General features: G+C 35.5%; 1 protein-coding gene across 3 annotated transcripts in view; it reads left to right on the forward strand.

The window, feature by feature from the left end:
* The window catches only part of FNIP1 (folliculin interacting protein 1), a 170,735-nt gene that overhangs the window by 88,050 nt on the left and 64,221 nt on the right, over positions 1–18,464 (forward strand). For all 3 annotated transcript variants that reach the window (XR_004349143.1, XM_032626261.1, XM_032626260.1), the window contains exons 2-3: positions 4,422–4,548; positions 14,722–14,856. Coding sequence is in view for 2 of the 3 variants with exons in the window: in XM_032626261.1 (XP_032482152.1) it covers positions 4,422–4,548; positions 14,722–14,856 (262 nt within the window). In the remaining variant the exon portion in view is untranslated. The remainder of the gene's footprint in view (positions 1–4,421; positions 4,549–14,721; positions 14,857–18,464) is intronic.

Here is an 18,464-nt window from a genome sequence, read left to right on the forward strand (position 1 = left end):
TCTAGTTGTGGCAAGCGGGGACTACTCTTTGTTATGGCGCGCAGGTTTCTCATTGCGGTGGCTTCTCTTGTTGCGGAGCACAGGCTCTAGGTGAGCAGGCTTCAGTAGTTGTGGCACATGGGCTCAGTTGTTGTGGCTTGCGGGCTCTAGAGCACAGGCTCAGTAGTTGTGGTGCACAGGCTTAGTTGCTCTGCAGCATGTGGGATCTTCCCGGGCCAGGGCTTGAACCCATGTCCCTTGCATTGTCAGGCAGATTCTTAACCATTGCGCCACCAGGGAAGCCCCAAAAGCACATATTTTTAAGTGTATAATTTGATTAATTTTGAAAAATGTATACATTTGTTTAACTACAACCCTAGTAGATATATAGAACATTTCAGTCACTCCAGAAAGTTCCTTCATATACTTTTCTAGTCCTTTCCCTTCACACCCTGCTCCTGCCCAAGCACTGCTTTGGTTTCTATCACCATAGATTAGTTTTACCTGGTCTAGAACTACATATAAATGGAATAACCAATATGTATGCTTTTGTGTCGGGATTTTTTTCAACATTCTTTCAGAATTCACCTATGTTATGACTAGTAGTTCATTCCTTGTTATTTCTGCATAGTATTTCAATGTAGAATGTATCATAGCTTGTTTATCCATTCTCCCATTGATGGTCATTTGGGTGTTCCCAGTTTTTTGCTATTAAGAATAAAGCTGCAAGAAACATTTTTTTTTTTTTTTGCGGTACGCGGGCCTCTCACTGTTGTGGCCTCTCCTGTTGTGGAGCACAGGCTCCAGACGCGCAGGCTCAGCAGCCATGGCCCACGGGCCCAGCCGCTCCGCGGCATGTGGGATCCTCCCAGACCGGGACACGAACCCATGTCCCCTGCATCGGCAGGCGGACTCTCAACCACTGCGCCACCGGGGAAGCCCTGCACGAAACATTTTTATGGAAGTCTTTGAACATATATTTTCATTTCTCCTGGATATGTCTCTATGAAAAGAATTGCTGGGTCATAGCTGCCAAATAATTTTCTAAAATGGTTGTACCCTTTTATACTCCTACCAACAATGTATAAGATTCCACATGCTTCATATTCTTACCAACAACTAATGTTATTAGTCTTTTGTGGAAGGGTTTTAATTTGCATTTATCTGATGATTAATACTGTTAGCATCTTCTCCATGTGCTTTGTTCCTTCACCATTCATATATCTCTTTATGTGAAATGCCCAAGCCTTTCACCCATTTTAAAATTGGGTGAATGATTTGTCTTATTGCTTTGTAGGAGTTCTTTATGTAGGCTGTTTACAAGTCCTTCGTCATTTATATACATTGCAAATATTTTCTTCCAGTTTATGGCTTGCCTTTTAAAAAAATTTTCCCTTTTGATGTGCAAGTTTTAAATTTTAATGAAGTCCAATTTATCAATTTTTCTTTTATGCTTAATAACTTTTGTGTCTTTTTAAAGAACTCTTTGTACTCTATGATTGTATAGATACTCTATGTTTCTTTCTAGAAGCTTTATAATTTAAGCTTTTACATATAATCTTGTTTTGAGTTAACAGAATACTTTACAAATGCTTAGATAAGTTCAGGAGCAAAGCATTCTAACTTTTTTATTAATTGTTGAGATAAATTTCACATACTGTATAATTCACCTGTGTATAGTATACAGTTCAGTGGTTTTTTAGTATAGTCACAGAGTTATGCAGCCATAACTGCTATCTAATTCCAGAACATTTCATCACCCCACATGCTTATGAAGTAAGTCAGACAGAGAAGGACAAATATTGTATGATATCACTTATGTGTGTAAATAAAACATACTAGTGAATATAACAAAAAGAAACAGACTCACAGATACAGAGAACAAACTAGTGGTTACCAGTGGGGAAAGGGGAGAATTTCCAAGAAATCTTATGTTTCCTAGTCAACATATTTTCTTTTGCCACAAAGACTGCCCTCCTTTTACTCTCTACTGTCCCCACATTTTACAACCTATCCTTTATTTTCCTTCACGTACTTTACAAAGAATATAGGACTCTTAGACATGAGTCCCCTCATCCTTACGTTCATATCTATAAATCTTTCTGTATCCATGTCCATGTTTGCTTCCTTTTTATCCTAGCAAAGGGGTTATCATTTCTTCTGAGGTTAACCCTTTCATCTGTACTCTGTATCCTGTCCTCATCCGCTTCCTTAGATGCCTTACTTTGTCAATCACCATCTCCCTTCCACTTCACATTCTTTGTCATCAATATGTAAACATGTTCAGATGTGTCCTTTTTAATAACAAAATAGCTGTCACTCTACTTCATGATTCCTTTTCTTTTTCTCTTTCCTTGACATTTGTCTTAAACTCACTGTTTACTCTCATTTAGTCCTCAGTTTTCTGCAGTTTGACCCCAGGACTCTGTCCTTAGAACTGTCCTTGCCATGGTCACCAATGACTTCTTTGTTTCTAAAGGTAGTGGATGCTTTTTAGTAACAACTGTGGTATTTCTTCTTCCTCTCTAAAGTGCTCCTCTTTCTTGGTTTCTTTGAGGCCAGCTTCCTGATTTTAATTCCAAAACAGTCTGTCCTTTTATAGTTTCCTTTGCATAACATCAAAGCACAGTTTAGTAAAAGCTGTTCAGGGTGGGCTTCCCTGGTGGCACAGGGGTTGAGAGTCTGCCTGCCGATGCAGGGGACACGGGTTCGTGCCCCAGTCTGGGAAGATCCCACGTGCCGCGGAGCGGCTGGGCCCATGAGCCATGGCTGCTGAGCCTGTGCGTCTGGAGCCTGTGCTCCGCGACGGGAGAGGCCACAACAGTGAGAGGCCCATGTAACGCCAAAAAAAAAAAAAAAAAAAAAGCTGTTCAGGGGGATGCAAATCATTGTGGTCTAAGGATGAATCTCTGGTTTAGCTTGAATGTCTAGGATAAGTCTTTCATCAATTCATAGACATTTGCTAAGGATTAAATACAGGAAAACTAAAATTGTATTTGCTGTCAAGATTTGGGATGAAGATGTGTTACGTTGCCAGTTATGGATTTTTAAACATGCATCAATAGGGTTAGGGTTAAGGTTCTCTTAAGGAAATGAAGGAACGCAATCAAAAGCTGTGACTGATGAATTGTGAGGAATTGACCATTCAGCCTAACAACAGACAGCTCCTGGACAGTTCTCTTCTTTCTTGGCAACTGTCCTAGATGTTGTAGTGCCTTCAGTTCACCAGATTCTTATCTCCATCATACAATTCATTGTTTTCTCTCTTTCCCTCTCCTCCTCATCTCACTTACTCCATTAGTCTTTTTAATTGTGAAATATAATGTACACAAAACAAATGCAGTGGACTTTCTTTTTTTTTCCTTTGGGTACTGTATCTGTGTAAACATTATCAAGTCAAAAAATAGAACATCATCACTGCCCCAGTCCTCCTGGTATAACCCCCACCACCCTCACCTAACTCCCAGATATAGCCACTCTCCAAACTTTTGAAGCCATCATTTCCTTTGTTTTGCTTATAGTTTTAAAAACTAAATATTCATCCCTTGACAAAGCTTTACCTGATTTAAATCTTCCTATAAATGGCAAAATACAGTAACTGTGTTTATGGGTGTCATTGTGTGTCATTGTCTAATTTCTTTTGTTTACAGTCCATTTATGTTTTTGCCTGTAGCTGAAGTTCATTCATTATGTTTGTTGTGTGGTGTTTCATAGTATGAATATTTACCCATTTGGTTGGTAAGTATATGAATAGTGTCCAGTTTTCAGCTATTATGAACAGTGCTGCTATGAACATTCTTGTATAATGGCATACTTTTCTGGAATGGAATTGCTGGGTCAACTTCATTTTTACTAGATTTGTCTAATTAGTGTACATATTTAAAAAACTATTCTCTAAAGAGATTATGCCATTTTCACTCACACCAACTATATATGAGGATTTCTACCCCATTTTGTTGTTCATCACTTTTTTACTTGTTTTTGTTTTATAAGGAATTAGCTACTGTTATTTAAACTGAAAGCTGTTTCTGTTTTTTCATTTTGATATTAAAGTAACAAAAGTATTTAAAAATCTGGGTTAGCCTTATGCCATCTGAGTCCATGCCAGGAAATTAATATGTATTTTCATTATATTAAATGTACTGACATATTTTTATTGTTAGCTATTTTTAGATTCATGTGGGATGACTATATTTTATATACACTGAGTGATACTTGCCACAGATTTTATTCTTTCTTTTTAATCTAAAATGTCATAGCTGTGTAAATTTTCAGTCCTAAACTAAATGGTGAAAGTAAATGGTAGTATTTTATATAAAGTTCTTCTGTGTTATCTTGAGCAGTAGTACAACTTTGGGTTTCATTATATAGATTTTATTTCTAGGAGTTTATGTGGAATATTTATTAAAGTAATTCTAATGAATCTTTATTTTTCTTTAAAGTTGGCCTTTGCCAGAGTTTGATCCAAGCCAAATTCGACTAATTGTATATCAAGACTGTGAAAGACGAGGGAGAAATGTCTTGTTTGACTCCAGTGTTAAGAGAAAAAATGAGGACATATCAGTATCGGTGAGCATCATTATTGATTTGGTTCAAATTTAATATCAGATATTCTAATTCAAGATGGAATGAGTAAGATTTCAGTTATGGTACTTTTATTTGTCAGTACAAAACATTTTTACCATGTTATTAAAATTTAGAACACTGGTTTTGAGAATTTTTAAAGGAAAAAACATTTGCCTTATTTGCATTGGTCTAGTACCAGAGAAAATTTTAGTTTGACATGTATTTACTTATATACTTGTATTATGAGATATGGCTAGAGCTACAGGGATTGTTAGAGTGGATCTGGTACAAACCTCTCACCTTATGACTGTGGAAAGTGTGACCTGGAGAGGTGAAATTATTTGTCTGAAGGTACAAAGCAAGTTAAATCTGTAGCCCTTAGTTCATCATATTTTCCCATACTATACAGCAGTAGCAAGAACATCTATCCTGTTGACTTTCAACATCATATTTTGAAATATTTTATGACTAGTTTAGCAGTAACAAATGGCCTTTCACTTGGTCATCCGAGAAAACCCAAGTGATGCTGTTGTTTTGCTGCTGCTACTTCTATTAAACTTTCAGATGTAAAAACTGTCCATCGCCTGGATCTATAATCTGGAAATGGAAGCCTGGAATTGTGTTTTCTTTCCTTCCCTAAACTGACAATTTTCACTAACATTTCAGTAAACTAGAATTGACTCTTAATAGACAAAAAGTTATTTTTTAATAGGCAAACTATTTATTTTTCGAGACTTGGGAGTTTGTACTTGAGATTTTGTGTTCTTAGAAAAATTTGATACATTGGACGTGGTCTGTTGTCTTATAAAGCATCCTCATCATCTACTTAGGTGGCATATAATAAGTATTGCCTAATTTTTGAGTTATTTTGATTGTCAGGTTTTATGATGTTCTTCTGATTAGTAACACATTTCTTAATTTTCTGGAGATTGTGGTTTGTTTAGATTTCTTAGCCATTCTCTGGACACCTTTTTCAATCTGACAAGAAAAAAAACATTGCAAACTTTTCTTAAAGTATTGTTTGGTTGTGCAAATGACTAAGTATCTACAGAGCACTAGGCTCTTGGAGATTTAGCAGTCTCTACCCTCTTGGTGCCTGCAATTAGACATTCTTAGGGAGGTGAACATTGAACAAACAAACAAATAAATAAATAATTCCAAATTGTGATTGGGTACTGTGAAAGAAACACACAGAATTCTTATGAGATTCCACAGGAAGGAACCCATTTTTTTAATTTGTTTTGTTTTGTTTTGCGGTACGCGGGCCTCTTACTGTTGTGGCCTCTCCCGTTGCGGAGCACAGGCTCCGGACGCACAGGATCAGGGGCCATGGCTCACGGGCCTAACTGCTCCGCGGCATGTGGGATCTTCCCGGACTGGGGCACGAACCCGTGTCCCCTGCATCGGCAGGCGGACTCTCAACCACTGCGCCACCAGGGAAGCCCAGGAACCCATTTTTTATCAGTTTGGTTGTAGGGGTATTAGGAAGGTCTCACTGAGGTAGTGACATTCAACCTGAGATCTCAAGAAATTGAAGGCATGGTGTAGGGGATGGGTATTCCTTTAAGCAGGACCAGCAAATGCAGTCTACAGGGTGACTTAGGAGCTTAGTGAATTGCAGGATCTAAAAGAAGGCCAGTTTGGCTGGAATGATAGTAAAGTAGTATGTGAAGTAACTAGAGATGAAATTGGAGAGAGATGGAACAGGAGCCAGAATATTCAGGACCTCATAGGTCTCTGGGTTAGAAGTATAGATTATATTCTAAATGTAGTGGGAAGCCATTGAAGGGATCTGGTTTATGTTTCAAAAAATCACTTGGGTAGAGAGTCCAGAAATAAACTCACACATACGTGGTCAGTTAATTTACAGCAAAGGAGCCAAGGAATATGCAATGGGATAGGGCAGTCTGTTCAATAAATGGTGTTGGAAAAACTGGACAGCCACATGCAAAAGAATGAAACTAGACCGCTTTTTAACACCGTACACAAAAACTAGCTCAAAATGGATTAAAGACTAGAACATAAGACTTGAAACCATAAAGCTCCTAGGCTAAAACATAGGCAGTAAACTACTTTACACTGGTCTTTGCAATGATTTTCTTGGATGTGAGACCAGAAGCAAAGGCAACAAAATAAAAAATTAACAAGTGAGACTACATCAAACTAAAATAGTTCTGCACAGCAAGGGAAACCATCAACAAAATGAAAAGGCAACCTACCAAGTTGAGAAAATATTTGTAAATCAGATATTGGGTAAGGGGTTAATATCTGAAATATATGAAGAACTCATACAACTCAATAGCAAAAAAACAAACAATCTAATTGAAAAGTGGGCAGAAGATCTGAATGGACAGTTTCCAAAGAAGACATACAGTTGGCCAACAGGTACATGAAGAGGTGCTCAGCATCACTAATCATGAGGGAAATGCAAATCAGAACTGCAATTGTGTATCACCTTACAGTTGTTAGGATGGCTATTACCGAAAAGACAAGAAATGACGAATGTTGGTAAGGGTGTGGAGAAAAGAGAACCCTTGGGCACTATCTGTGGGAATGTAATTGATGTAGCCACAATGGAGTACAGTATGGAGAATCCTCAAAAAATTGAAAATAGAATTGCCATATGATCCAGCAGCTCCACTACTGAGTCTGAAGAAATAAAAACACTAACTTGAAAAGATCTATGCACTCCAGTGTTCACTGCAACATTATTTATAATAGCCAAGACATGGATGCAACCTAAGTGCCCATTGATGAATGAATGGATAAAGAAAAAAATACATATAATTCATCCATAAAAAAGAAGGGAAACTTCCTGTTTTTGACAACATGGATAGACCTTGAGGGCATTATGCTAAGTGAACTGAGTCAGACACAGAAAGACAAATACTGTATGATCTCACTTATACGTGGAATCTAAAAAAAACTGAACTCGTAGATACAGAGAACAGATAGGTGGTTGCCAGAGGCAGGTGTAGGGAGTGGGGAAAATGGGTGAAGGGGGTAAAAAGTATAGGTTTCCAGTTATAAAATAAATAAGTCATGGGAATGTAATGTACATATGGTCACTATAATTAATAATACTGTATTGTATATTTGAAAGTTGCTAAAAGAGTAGATCTTTTTTTCCTTTTTTTTTTTTTTTTTTTTTTTTTTTTGCGTTACGCGGACCTCTCACTGTTGTGGCCTCTGCTGTTGCGGAGCACAGGCTCAGTGGCCATGGCTCACGGGCCCAGCAGCTCCGTGGCATGTGGGATCTTCCTGGACCGGAGCATGAACCCGTGTCCCCTGCATCGGCAGGCGGACTCTCAACCACTGCGCCACCAGGGAAGCCCAAAAGAGTAGATCTTAAAAGATCTCATAACAAGGAAAAAAATTTTTTTGTAACTATGCATAGTGATGGATGTTAAGTAAAGATTATGGAGATCATTTCATAATATATATTACAAATACTGCATCATTATGTCATACATCTGAAATGAATATAATGCTGTTGTCACTTATATGTCAATTTTTTAAAAATAGTGAAAAAAATCACCTTGTTACTTACAGAATGGTTGGATGTGGGGGGATGAGGGAGAAGGAAGTGTTTGGTGAATTCAGCGTTTTGGTTTGAATAGCTGAGTGGTGAGGTGCCTAAGAGTCATAGAATTGTAGATGGTCAAGCAGACAGTTGAAATCTAAGGCTAGCTGCAAATGTGATAAGCATGTTTTTTTTGTGTTTAGACTGCTAATAGCTCAGCAGAACTTGGCTAAGACTGACAGGTTGACAATCAATACTCTCTTGATGATTTCTTTAGCAAATATTTATTGAAGTTTTTTGTGTGCTTGATGATGTTCCATTGAATTGCAGCATATAACTTCTCCTTTACTATTTCTCTTGATGCTATTCATTGTGTTTCTTTAGCATTCTTCCCTTTTGTCTTAAACAGCCTTGTGAGTGTCGTGTCATGCTGTTTCTTGAACCCTTTCTGCCCACCTTTTCTGAAATGATGCTTCATTAGTCTCATTAGTCTTCTCTCCATCTGATATCTCCTTCTTCCCTCTGTTAGCTTTTTTTCTTTGCCTGCAAATCTTCACAAAGCCTCTTTACCCAACACCAACAAAATAATTATCCTTTTACTTTCTCCTTTATTTATATGCCCTTCCGTCTTTTTCTGTCTCTGTCTTTTTTTGTCCTTCTCAGTGTTTGTTGATGTCTCTTAGTCTCTCTGCCTCACTCTCTCTCCGGCTCTCCTCAGTGTCTTAGCTCAATCTCTCCTTTGTATCTCTTAGTCTCTTCTCTGTGTCTCTTAGTCTCTCAGTAGTAATCTGTCTACCAGCTCGAAGCTCATACCATCCACTCATTGCTCAGTCTTCTGAAATTTTCCTGTAAGCCTGCTTCTTCTTTTTCCAACTTTCCTCTAGACTCATCAGTGACTAGAAATCAAACAGCTTTGAATATTTCCAGTCTCAGTTGTTTTATATATCCTCATGTTACGTGCTATCTCCCTAGATGAAGATTTATCTTCTTTCAAGGTTTATTGTATCACAACTTTATGAATCCTTTCTGATTCCTCTTTTCTGCTACATAAGAATTCTCATACTCCTTTGTTTATAGTCTTTCACAGACTTCTATATTGGAGCTATATTTGTATGTTTATTTGTTATTAAATTGCAAAAAAAAGTAAAAAATTTGTCTGTTATTCACCTTTGTTTCCTAAACGGCACACTGCCTCACACATGGTAAATACTCAGGACATATTTTGATCAGCTTTAATTAAAAGTTAGGAAGTTTATTATCAAAATCCTGTAAATACTTTAATGAAGATTTTATATGTTCCTTTTGAACACTACAGAACACATGATTTTTTCCCAAATTGTGAGCTGTTGGAATCATTAAGTGATTTTTTTCATCTACTTTACTGTACTTATACCTTTGGAACATCAAATCATGTCAGTTCTATATAGGCAGAGAGGGACTGTGTGATGTAAATGATCATTTTAAACTTCCTACACAATATTTTGGGTCTATACATAATGATGAGATAGTTTAGGCATTAGCAGTTTCCTGAATATTGTCTTACAATGCTGAAATAAAATTATATTAATCAATGTATAGCTTTCTCAGAACATTTATTTTTCCAACTCTATTATATTCTGTGAAAAATGACTCTTGAAGATTCAGTGATTGTAATCAAGAAACTTCTTTTTTTTTGGCGGTACGTGGGCCTCTCACTGCTGTGGCCTCTCCCGTTGCGGAGCACAGGCTCCGGACGCGCAGGCTCAGTGGCCATGGCTCATGGGCCCAGCCGCTCCACGGCATGCGGGATCTTCCCAGACCGGGGCAGGAACCTGTGTCTCCTGCATCGGCAGGCGGACTCTCAACCACTGCGCCACCAGGGAAGCCCAAGAAACTTCTCTCTTTTGTAAAAGTTTATTTTTTTACTTTTGATCCTCAGACCTTATTCAGCATCTAGTTGAAATGTAAAAATTATTGAGATGTGGTTTCTTTGAACACTGATACAGCCAAATGGATCAAGTGTGATTTGATCATATGATACTATCTTTATCTTGGACATTATTTCTGTGTTAACAATAATCCAGTGCATGTGTTCCCAGTGAAGTTACATCGTCACTCACATGTTTCAACCTTCATTGGTTATATACAAGAATAAAGTTGTACATCAGCAGATTCAAATAACTTTGGAAAGGTGAATACAAATTTTAATGTGTTAGAGTTATGTACACTCAGAAGCATTGTACAAGTGCTAGTAGTTGAATTGTAATTGTGATATCAGATTTGGAACATAGATTTGGTTAGGTAATTGAAGCTATATAGAAGTTAATATACAGAAATCAGTAAACTCAGTATATACAAATAACTTCCAATTGGAAGTATGAAGGAAGCTAAGGCTCCATTTAAAATAGCAATTTTGTGGGATAGGGAGGGTGGGAGGGAGACGCAAGAGGGAGGAGATATGGGGATATATGTATATGTATAGCTGATTCACTGTGTTATAAAGCAGAAACTAAGACACCATTGTAAAGCAATTATACTCCAATAAAGATGTTAAAAAAAAAAAAGAAGGAGCATGGGGGCTTCTAAGTAAAAAAGGACAAGTGCTTTAAGCATTTGGGAACTCAATAAAATTAATTTATTTTTTAGCACCTTAAAAAAGTAAAACAGCAATTAAAAAAATGCCTTTTCATAAACTTAACAAAATCTATATGTTTAGAACTTTAAAAATCTCCTGAGGTACATAAAAGCTTACTTGAGCAAATGAAAAGGCAAAATATATTTTTGGGTAATACGCAATGTCATAAAGTTGTCCATTCTCTCTAAGTTGCTTTGTAAAATAATGCTATCTCCATAAAAATGGCAACCTTATTGTTGTTGTTATTATTATTATTATTATTTTTGGTGGGTGGTGGTATCTGGAATTAGATAGCAGATTCTAAAGTTCAAATGGAAAGAAATTAGCAAATAATAGGTTGGAAAACTGAAAAAGAAAGAGTAGTGAGGTTGAGTAAGTTCTACCAGATTTGAAAACTATATTGTAAAGTCTCAATAATTAAAAGAATATATTATTGGAACATAAATAGATCAATAGACTAATGGAATGAAATAGAGGATCAGAAGTAGATCTAAATACATGCAGGGATTTAATATATGATAAAGGCATCATCTTAAATCAGTAGGGTAAAGGTTAATAAATGGTATTAGATAATTAGCCAATTATAAGAAAGATAAACTTAGATTCATATCTCAAGTATGTCAAACATTTAAATGTAAAAAAAATAAAACTGTGACATTACAAAAAGATAACATGAGTTCCTATGTATCCGTGGAGTGGAAAATACCTTTTAGCTATTGCTCAAAATGCAGAAGCCATAAAGTTAAAAGACTTACACATTTGACAACCAAATAAAAAAAGAAACGGAAATAACTTGGATGGTGAGCAAAACAAAGCAAAAGCAAACAAACAAAAAAGAAAAAAACTACCATGAGGAAAATCAGAAGATAAACGGTATGGGAAAACATTTTTATAGGATATAAAACCAGCTGGTAATCTTTCTATATAAAAAATTCCTAGAAATCAAGAAAGGAGAAACATTCAGTAGAAAATAAGGTGAAAGATAAGACCAGGTAGTTCACATACAGATGGCTATTACACATTTAATAAGATTCTTCTTCTCATTCATAATAAGGAAATTAAAATTATGTTGTGATTTTAGTTCTTTCCTTTTAGATTGGCAAAAACCCAAATGTTGCATGACAGTACTTTGCTGTTAAAGTAAGTGAGTGAAATGACATCCTTGGAGAGGTAGTCTGGCAGTATCTACCAAAATTATATGTATTTATGTTTTGACCCAGCAGTTCCACTGGCAGGGTTATTAACAGATGACTGGTTAAATAAGCTATAGTATATTCACACACTGGAATACTGTGTAGCTGTATTTTTTTTTGAAAAAGCAATGAGGAAGATTTCTAAAGATAGATGAACAGATTCTCTATGATATTAGTGGAAAATAAAGCAACGGCAGAACTGAATCACTTTTTCTGTAAGAGAAAAGGAAAGGGAATATGCTTATATTTGAAAAGAGATACTGGAAAGATAATAGTAAACCAATAAAAATGATTTTACTTATTGGCAATGTGTGGAGTGGGGAAAAGGGTAAAGAGTGGGATCTAGATTTCTTTGTGTCGATGAAAATTCAATTAACAATTAAGCTAAGAAGAAATAAAGATAATTTTATTTGAGCCAAATGAGGATTGTAACGTGAGAGACAGATTTTCAGAAGCTCTGAGAATTGTTCCACTGGTCAGGAGTTAGAGAGGCGTATGTTTTTGAGAGAAAGAATCATGTATCATATTGACAAGTTAAAATTATAAATAAAGTTCATCAGAGATTTTTTATAGTCAGGTATGCACATACAGAATGAGCCTTTAGTCAGTGTGATCCCCTGTACAGGATGGGAAAGGAATATTAATTTTAAAAATTACAATGCTGGCATTAGAAGAAACAGACTGTTTTTCTCAAAGTTGATTACATCCTCCTACCCTGAGGGGATCTGGTTAATGTATAATGCAGATGCACATTGAACATTGGGAAAGGCATGTTATGTGTATTTCAATTCTGACTTAGTTTGATTGTCCTGTTGTAGAGATTTTAGATCTATAAGACATTGTGCATAGAAGTGTATGTAAAAGCTGTGAGACACACACACACACACACACACACACCTCTACCCCTTTCTCTGTACAGTGTCTTTTCTCTTTCCCATTCTTAAGTTATGGCTTTTTTGAAACCAAGCAGCAACAGCTTTGTTGGAAGATGGTCTAGTGAGGGGACATGGCACCGTAGACATTGGCCTTCTAGGAGCAGAAATTATGCTTCAGTCCTGGAATTGATATATGTTTGTCCCTTTCTTCCCTCTAGCAAATTGCTTCTTGTTTCAGAGATTGGACATATATAGTTACCTCAGCCTGGAATGTCTTTCTAGCCCTCCCATTCTTCTTCTTTCACCTTAACTCCTATGCTTTTTTGTAGTTCCAGTTTAAATATCATTTCTGATCTCCCTAGACTAAGTTAAGTCTTTCTTGGACAGTTCACATAAACATCATTGCTCCTTAATCTCTTATCTGTAAAATGGGGATAATAATAGCACTTACTTCATAGAGTTGTTGTGAGGAATAAAAGAGTAAATATATGTAAAACAGAAGAGTACCTGACCAGATACTAGGTGCTATGTGAGTTAACTGTTGCTATCATTATTATTTTTATTAGACATATTTGAAATAGTGTATTTAATTATACTAATTTGTCTATTTGTTAAATATCTCCTTCTCCTGTTAGATTGTTAGTTCCACGAGGAAAAGAACTGTTTTATTCACTTCTTTTCGCTGGTGCTTGGTACACATAGTATTCAGTTACTTTTGTTGACTGATAAATGGTGGTTTGCAATAGTAGATAAGTCAGGCCAGCTGGGTTTTGAAGAATGAACATACTGGTAACTGTGGTAAAGCATTGCAATGTTTTTAGGAGTATCAGAGAACTTGGTGGATTGCAATTTTGGTAGTTGTGAGCAGTGAAAGCTCTAGAACCTGTTCAGGAGGGAGAGGAGAACAAGAGGAATAAAGCAAAAAAAATTTTTTTAATTAATTTTTATTGGTGTCTAGTTGCTTTACAATGTGTTAGCTTCTACTGCACAGCAAAATGAATCAGCCATGCATATACATATATCCCCTCCCTTTTGGTTTTCCCTGCCATTTAGGATACCACAGTGAACTAAGTAGACTTTCCTGTGCTATACAGTATGTTCTAATCAGCTGTCTATTTTATGCATAGTATCAATAATGCAGTAGTGTATATGTGTCAATCCCAATCTCCCAATTCCCCCCACCCCACCCCTTTCCCCCTTGGTATCCATACATCCATACATTTGTTCTCTATGTCTGTGTCTCTATTTCTAAAGCAAAAAACTGAAATACTTTCTTCTTCCATGCTAGACAGTACAGCCTTCTGGTCCTAAGCTCAGCTATTATTAAAAATGTAACTGTCCAATACATGGATGCATTCTCATTTCAAAAGATTAAACTTACATATATATGAACATACATTGAAATATGTCTCATTTGCATTTCTCTTCCTATTCCTACATCTCCCCAGTTTTTTTCCATTAAAATATGTTACTTACATTAGCTTATAATGGGTATATTGTTATATTTAAATAAATTTATAAATATTTTAAAATTCCTCAATTTTAATTTCTAATATGGGAAAATATTGATACATACATCACACATAAACAAAATGCCTTTGGGATCCTAAATAATTTTTAAGAGCATGAATAGGTTTTTGAGATCAAATAATTTGAAAACTGCTGCAGTATATAATTAAGTCCCAACAATGAACATTGTGTAGACCATTGTAATATAGAAAAATTCCCGTGATTTAATAATTTTGGTGAGAAAAGTACAGTTAAAAAATGCCACAAATATTATTATAGCTATGAGACAAAGAATAGAAAACAGTACTGGAGAAAATACAGTAAAATGCAAATAGTCATTATATTAAGGTTATGTTATTTTGAATTATTTCATCCTTGGTTTTTCCAAAGGTTTTTATGCTATAATTTATATATGGTGGAAAATCTGTTAAAATATGAATGGGAATAATGTCTCCCTTTCAGAAGCTCTGTAGTGATGCTCAAGTTAAAGTCTTTGGGAAATGCTGCCAACTGAAACCTGGAGGAGACAGTTCTTCCTCTTTAGATAGTTCCATGACTTCATCTTCTGATGTAAAAGACCAGTGTCCTAAGTACCAGGTAAGATCACTGATGCCTTTTATTCATTCACAAGTATTTTTTTTTTTTTTTTTTTTTTGCGGTACGCGGACCTCTCACTGTTGTGGCCTGTTGTGGAGCACAGGCTCTGGACGCGCAGGCTCAGCGGCCATGACTCACAGGCCCAGCCGCTCTGCGGCATGTGGGATCTTCCCGGACCGGGGCACGAACCTGTGTCCCCTGCATCGGCAGGCGGACTCTCAACCACTGCGCCACCAGGGAAGCCCCACAAGTATTTTTGAGTGCCTACAACGTGTTGTATACCATCCTAGGGACTGAGGATATAACAGGGACTAGTGCTTACCCTCCTGGAGCTTACAGTGTAGCTGGGGAGACAGATAATTAAGTAGGTAAGTTTATGAACTTTGATAAATCTTAGGATAGGGGAAGCATAGAGAGCTTTGGGCACAGGTAGCAGGGGCATTTTCTCCTTTTTATTTCCCATTTCATATTTTTTAGGCTACCAGAATAATGTCTTATTTTATATACTTTTTAAGTATTGAAATATGAAGATAAATATAATACAAGTCAGCTGTAGTATGAAATTAAAATATGGCTGAAATATATGTTATCAGAAATGTACATTTTCATTTTTCAAAATTAATGTGGCTGTTCTTTTAAAATATGGAATTAACCAATCATTTGACTATATAGGAACTTCTCTATAAACTTACGTTATGTTGTTATATTTTACATAGGATCAGTACTTGGTTTCAAATAAGCAAATGTCATCTAATGTGAATTTGTGTCATTCAAGCTTGCATGAATGAATCACAGGTATTTTACATTTAGCGGTACCAAAATAGAATCCTGGACCTTTAAATTATTTATACTTAGGTAATTGTTTTTGGATAGAAACTAACTCTTATACCATATCAACATGACAGTATATGTGGAACAGCTTCAAAGTTATAAAAGTCCAGATGTTAGGACTACCTACATAGTATGTAGTCCTAATATCTACATAGGTCTGCCTGCCCTCCTCTATTCCTCTTCCATCTTAAGCATGTTACCCTAACAGGTTCCTAATAGTGCTGTGCTACGTAGGATCATTATACTTATGCCAATGTACGAGTTTTCTAATTTGATCAACTGTACAAACTTGCCTTTCTTCCTAATGTATGCAGTTAAATAGTATTAGCAAATGGATCCAGACTGTAGAAACCCTGAAACAGTGAGTGATTATAATTCTCATTTTGCATCAAAAATCCCTAGAGTTTTTTTTAAGTACAGGTTCCCAGGTTATATGTCTAGATATTCTAGTAGTAGGTTCATTATGGTCTTGGAAATCTGCTTTTTTAGCAAGAAGGCATTGAATTATTATAGCATATGGTTCACTACACTTGATAAAGTGTTATTTCAGGTAACTAGAACATTATTTTTGATTTATGGGGTATTACAGATAATTGCTTTCAGCAATGAGTACTTACAAAGAATTGGACTTTTAAATAAGAGCCTTTTTTAAAAAGCATTAAAGATAATAGCATTTTCTTAATTATATTCTTCATTATAGATTATGTCACATTAAAGTATATAACATGTCAGTGACATTCATGATAACTATTTGGTATATATTAGAGCAGGCAGAGAGAACCTTTAATAGCAAAGTATGTGGTTTCATAAAATTTATACACCAATTTATTTTTACTGTATTTTGCCTTCTGAGAATTCTTTTTTAATTATAATATTAAAATGTTTAAATGACTTGATATTTAAATTTGTGTAGCTTGTTTAATATAAGAAATATTATTTTTAGTCAAAATAAGAATGGAGTTAGATGCACTGTAACAAAAATGAGCTTGTAAGAGAAGGTTCTCTTTTCTCTCATTATCCAGAAGCAGTTTAGTTTGCCAAGTAAGATAGGTATTGTTGATCTTAAAAGAAAAATAAACTACTTTATCATTTAAAAAATTATTCTACTCTGTTTCTAAAATGTTTGTAATACCTAGACTTCTGGAAATAAAAACTTTGTCTTAACCAAATCCCAAGAATAAATGAGTTGCTTCTTGTAGTAACCTAGGTATATCAGAAGTGATTTTTTTCTTAAAAAATAACTTTGTGCCTTTATTAAAATTAAGACTATAGCACTGAGAAAGAAAAAACAATATGTCAATGAATGTATTAAAAAACAAATGTGAACATAGTATGTATAATGAAATGGATTGCTATTTGAAGATGTTCTTTTTAAGAAAGGTGACAAAATGTAAATATATAGATTTTTTTTTAACCCAAGGCAGGTAGTAAACAAGCAAACGAGTAAAAGAGAATCACATTATAAAAAGAAAAATAGTATGTAGATGTATTCCCTGGCTTTCACTTGTAAAATGGGGGTCCTCATCACTTTATTGTTATCTTCAGAAGAATCTTTTAAGTATTTTTAAAAACTCCTAATTCTTGATTTCCCATGATAGAATGGCATAGTGAAATTTGTGCATAATCCTCATTTACTATCTTAGATAGTTTTTTGGTCATCTTTCTCATCAGTTTTATTATGTTAATTGTATTGGTTAGGAATTGCATTGGGATATGCTATGAAACAGTGGCTTAAACAAATCAGGGATTGGTTTCTTCACATGACAAGTCTGCAGAGAGGCCATCTAGGCATGATAATTTATGGGCTTCAAGATGGCCTCAGAGACCAAGGCTTCCTTATCTTTCTACTTAGCCAGAGTTACTGTGTACATACTTGTTGCCTTGTCGTCCTCTTATGGTGTCTTCATCTTCAATGATTTCCATTTATATTCCATTGACCAGGACTGTGTTGAATGCATGTAAATGGATAGTTCTGAAAGCTACCACTCCAACCACTGGTTTAACTCTTTGAATATAGAGACCAACTCGAAATCCCCTATCTGCAAGGGAGGCTCTGAAATGCAGTTTTTTTCATTTGGGCACATTGCTTCCTTGAAACAAATTGTACTTCAAAAAATAAGGAATAAGATATTTGGTGGTTAACTAGTTGTATTTGCCACAGTATATAAATAGTAACCAAATGGATGAGTCAATTTTTAGATTTTTTGACTCCTATGGGGACAATTAAAGAATAATGGAAAAGAATAACTTTTAAAATCAGAATTCTTTGCAAACAAGACATTCTAATGCTTAAGATAAGTCTTTTAAAAAAATGCAAAATATGTCCAAGTTACCCCTTTTGCGAATGCTTCTTTTTGCACAATAGGAGCGGTAAAATCTGTTCAGCATGTTCAGTGAATTCTACTTCTTGTTATCTGTCCTGGAGAAGCATTGCATATGCGTAAGATGTGGCTAAGAATGTTTATTTGAGCATTATTTGTAATAGCAAAAAACAGGAAGTAAGTTAAATGCCTGTCAGTAAGGGGAACAGGCTTGATAAACTGGTATTTTCATATAGGAGAATACTATGCAGCTCTTAAAAGGAATCTATGTATAACAATATGCTTAGATCTATAAGACATTGTGAAATGAAGAAAATCAAGCTGCAGAACAGTGTATACAACGTAAAATCATTTAAAAAAACATTACGTAGAATACAGCAAAGGAATTATTAATAAAAATCAGTTTTTGAAATAGGTTTTAAATTCTGCAATTTTATTAACGTTATGCTTACTGTT

This window comes from Phocoena sinus, chromosome 3, assembly GCF_008692025.1.
Source record: "Phocoena sinus isolate mPhoSin1 chromosome 3, mPhoSin1.pri, whole genome shotgun sequence".
Classification (NCBI taxonomy): domain Eukaryota; kingdom Metazoa; phylum Chordata; class Mammalia; order Artiodactyla; family Phocoenidae; genus Phocoena; species Phocoena sinus.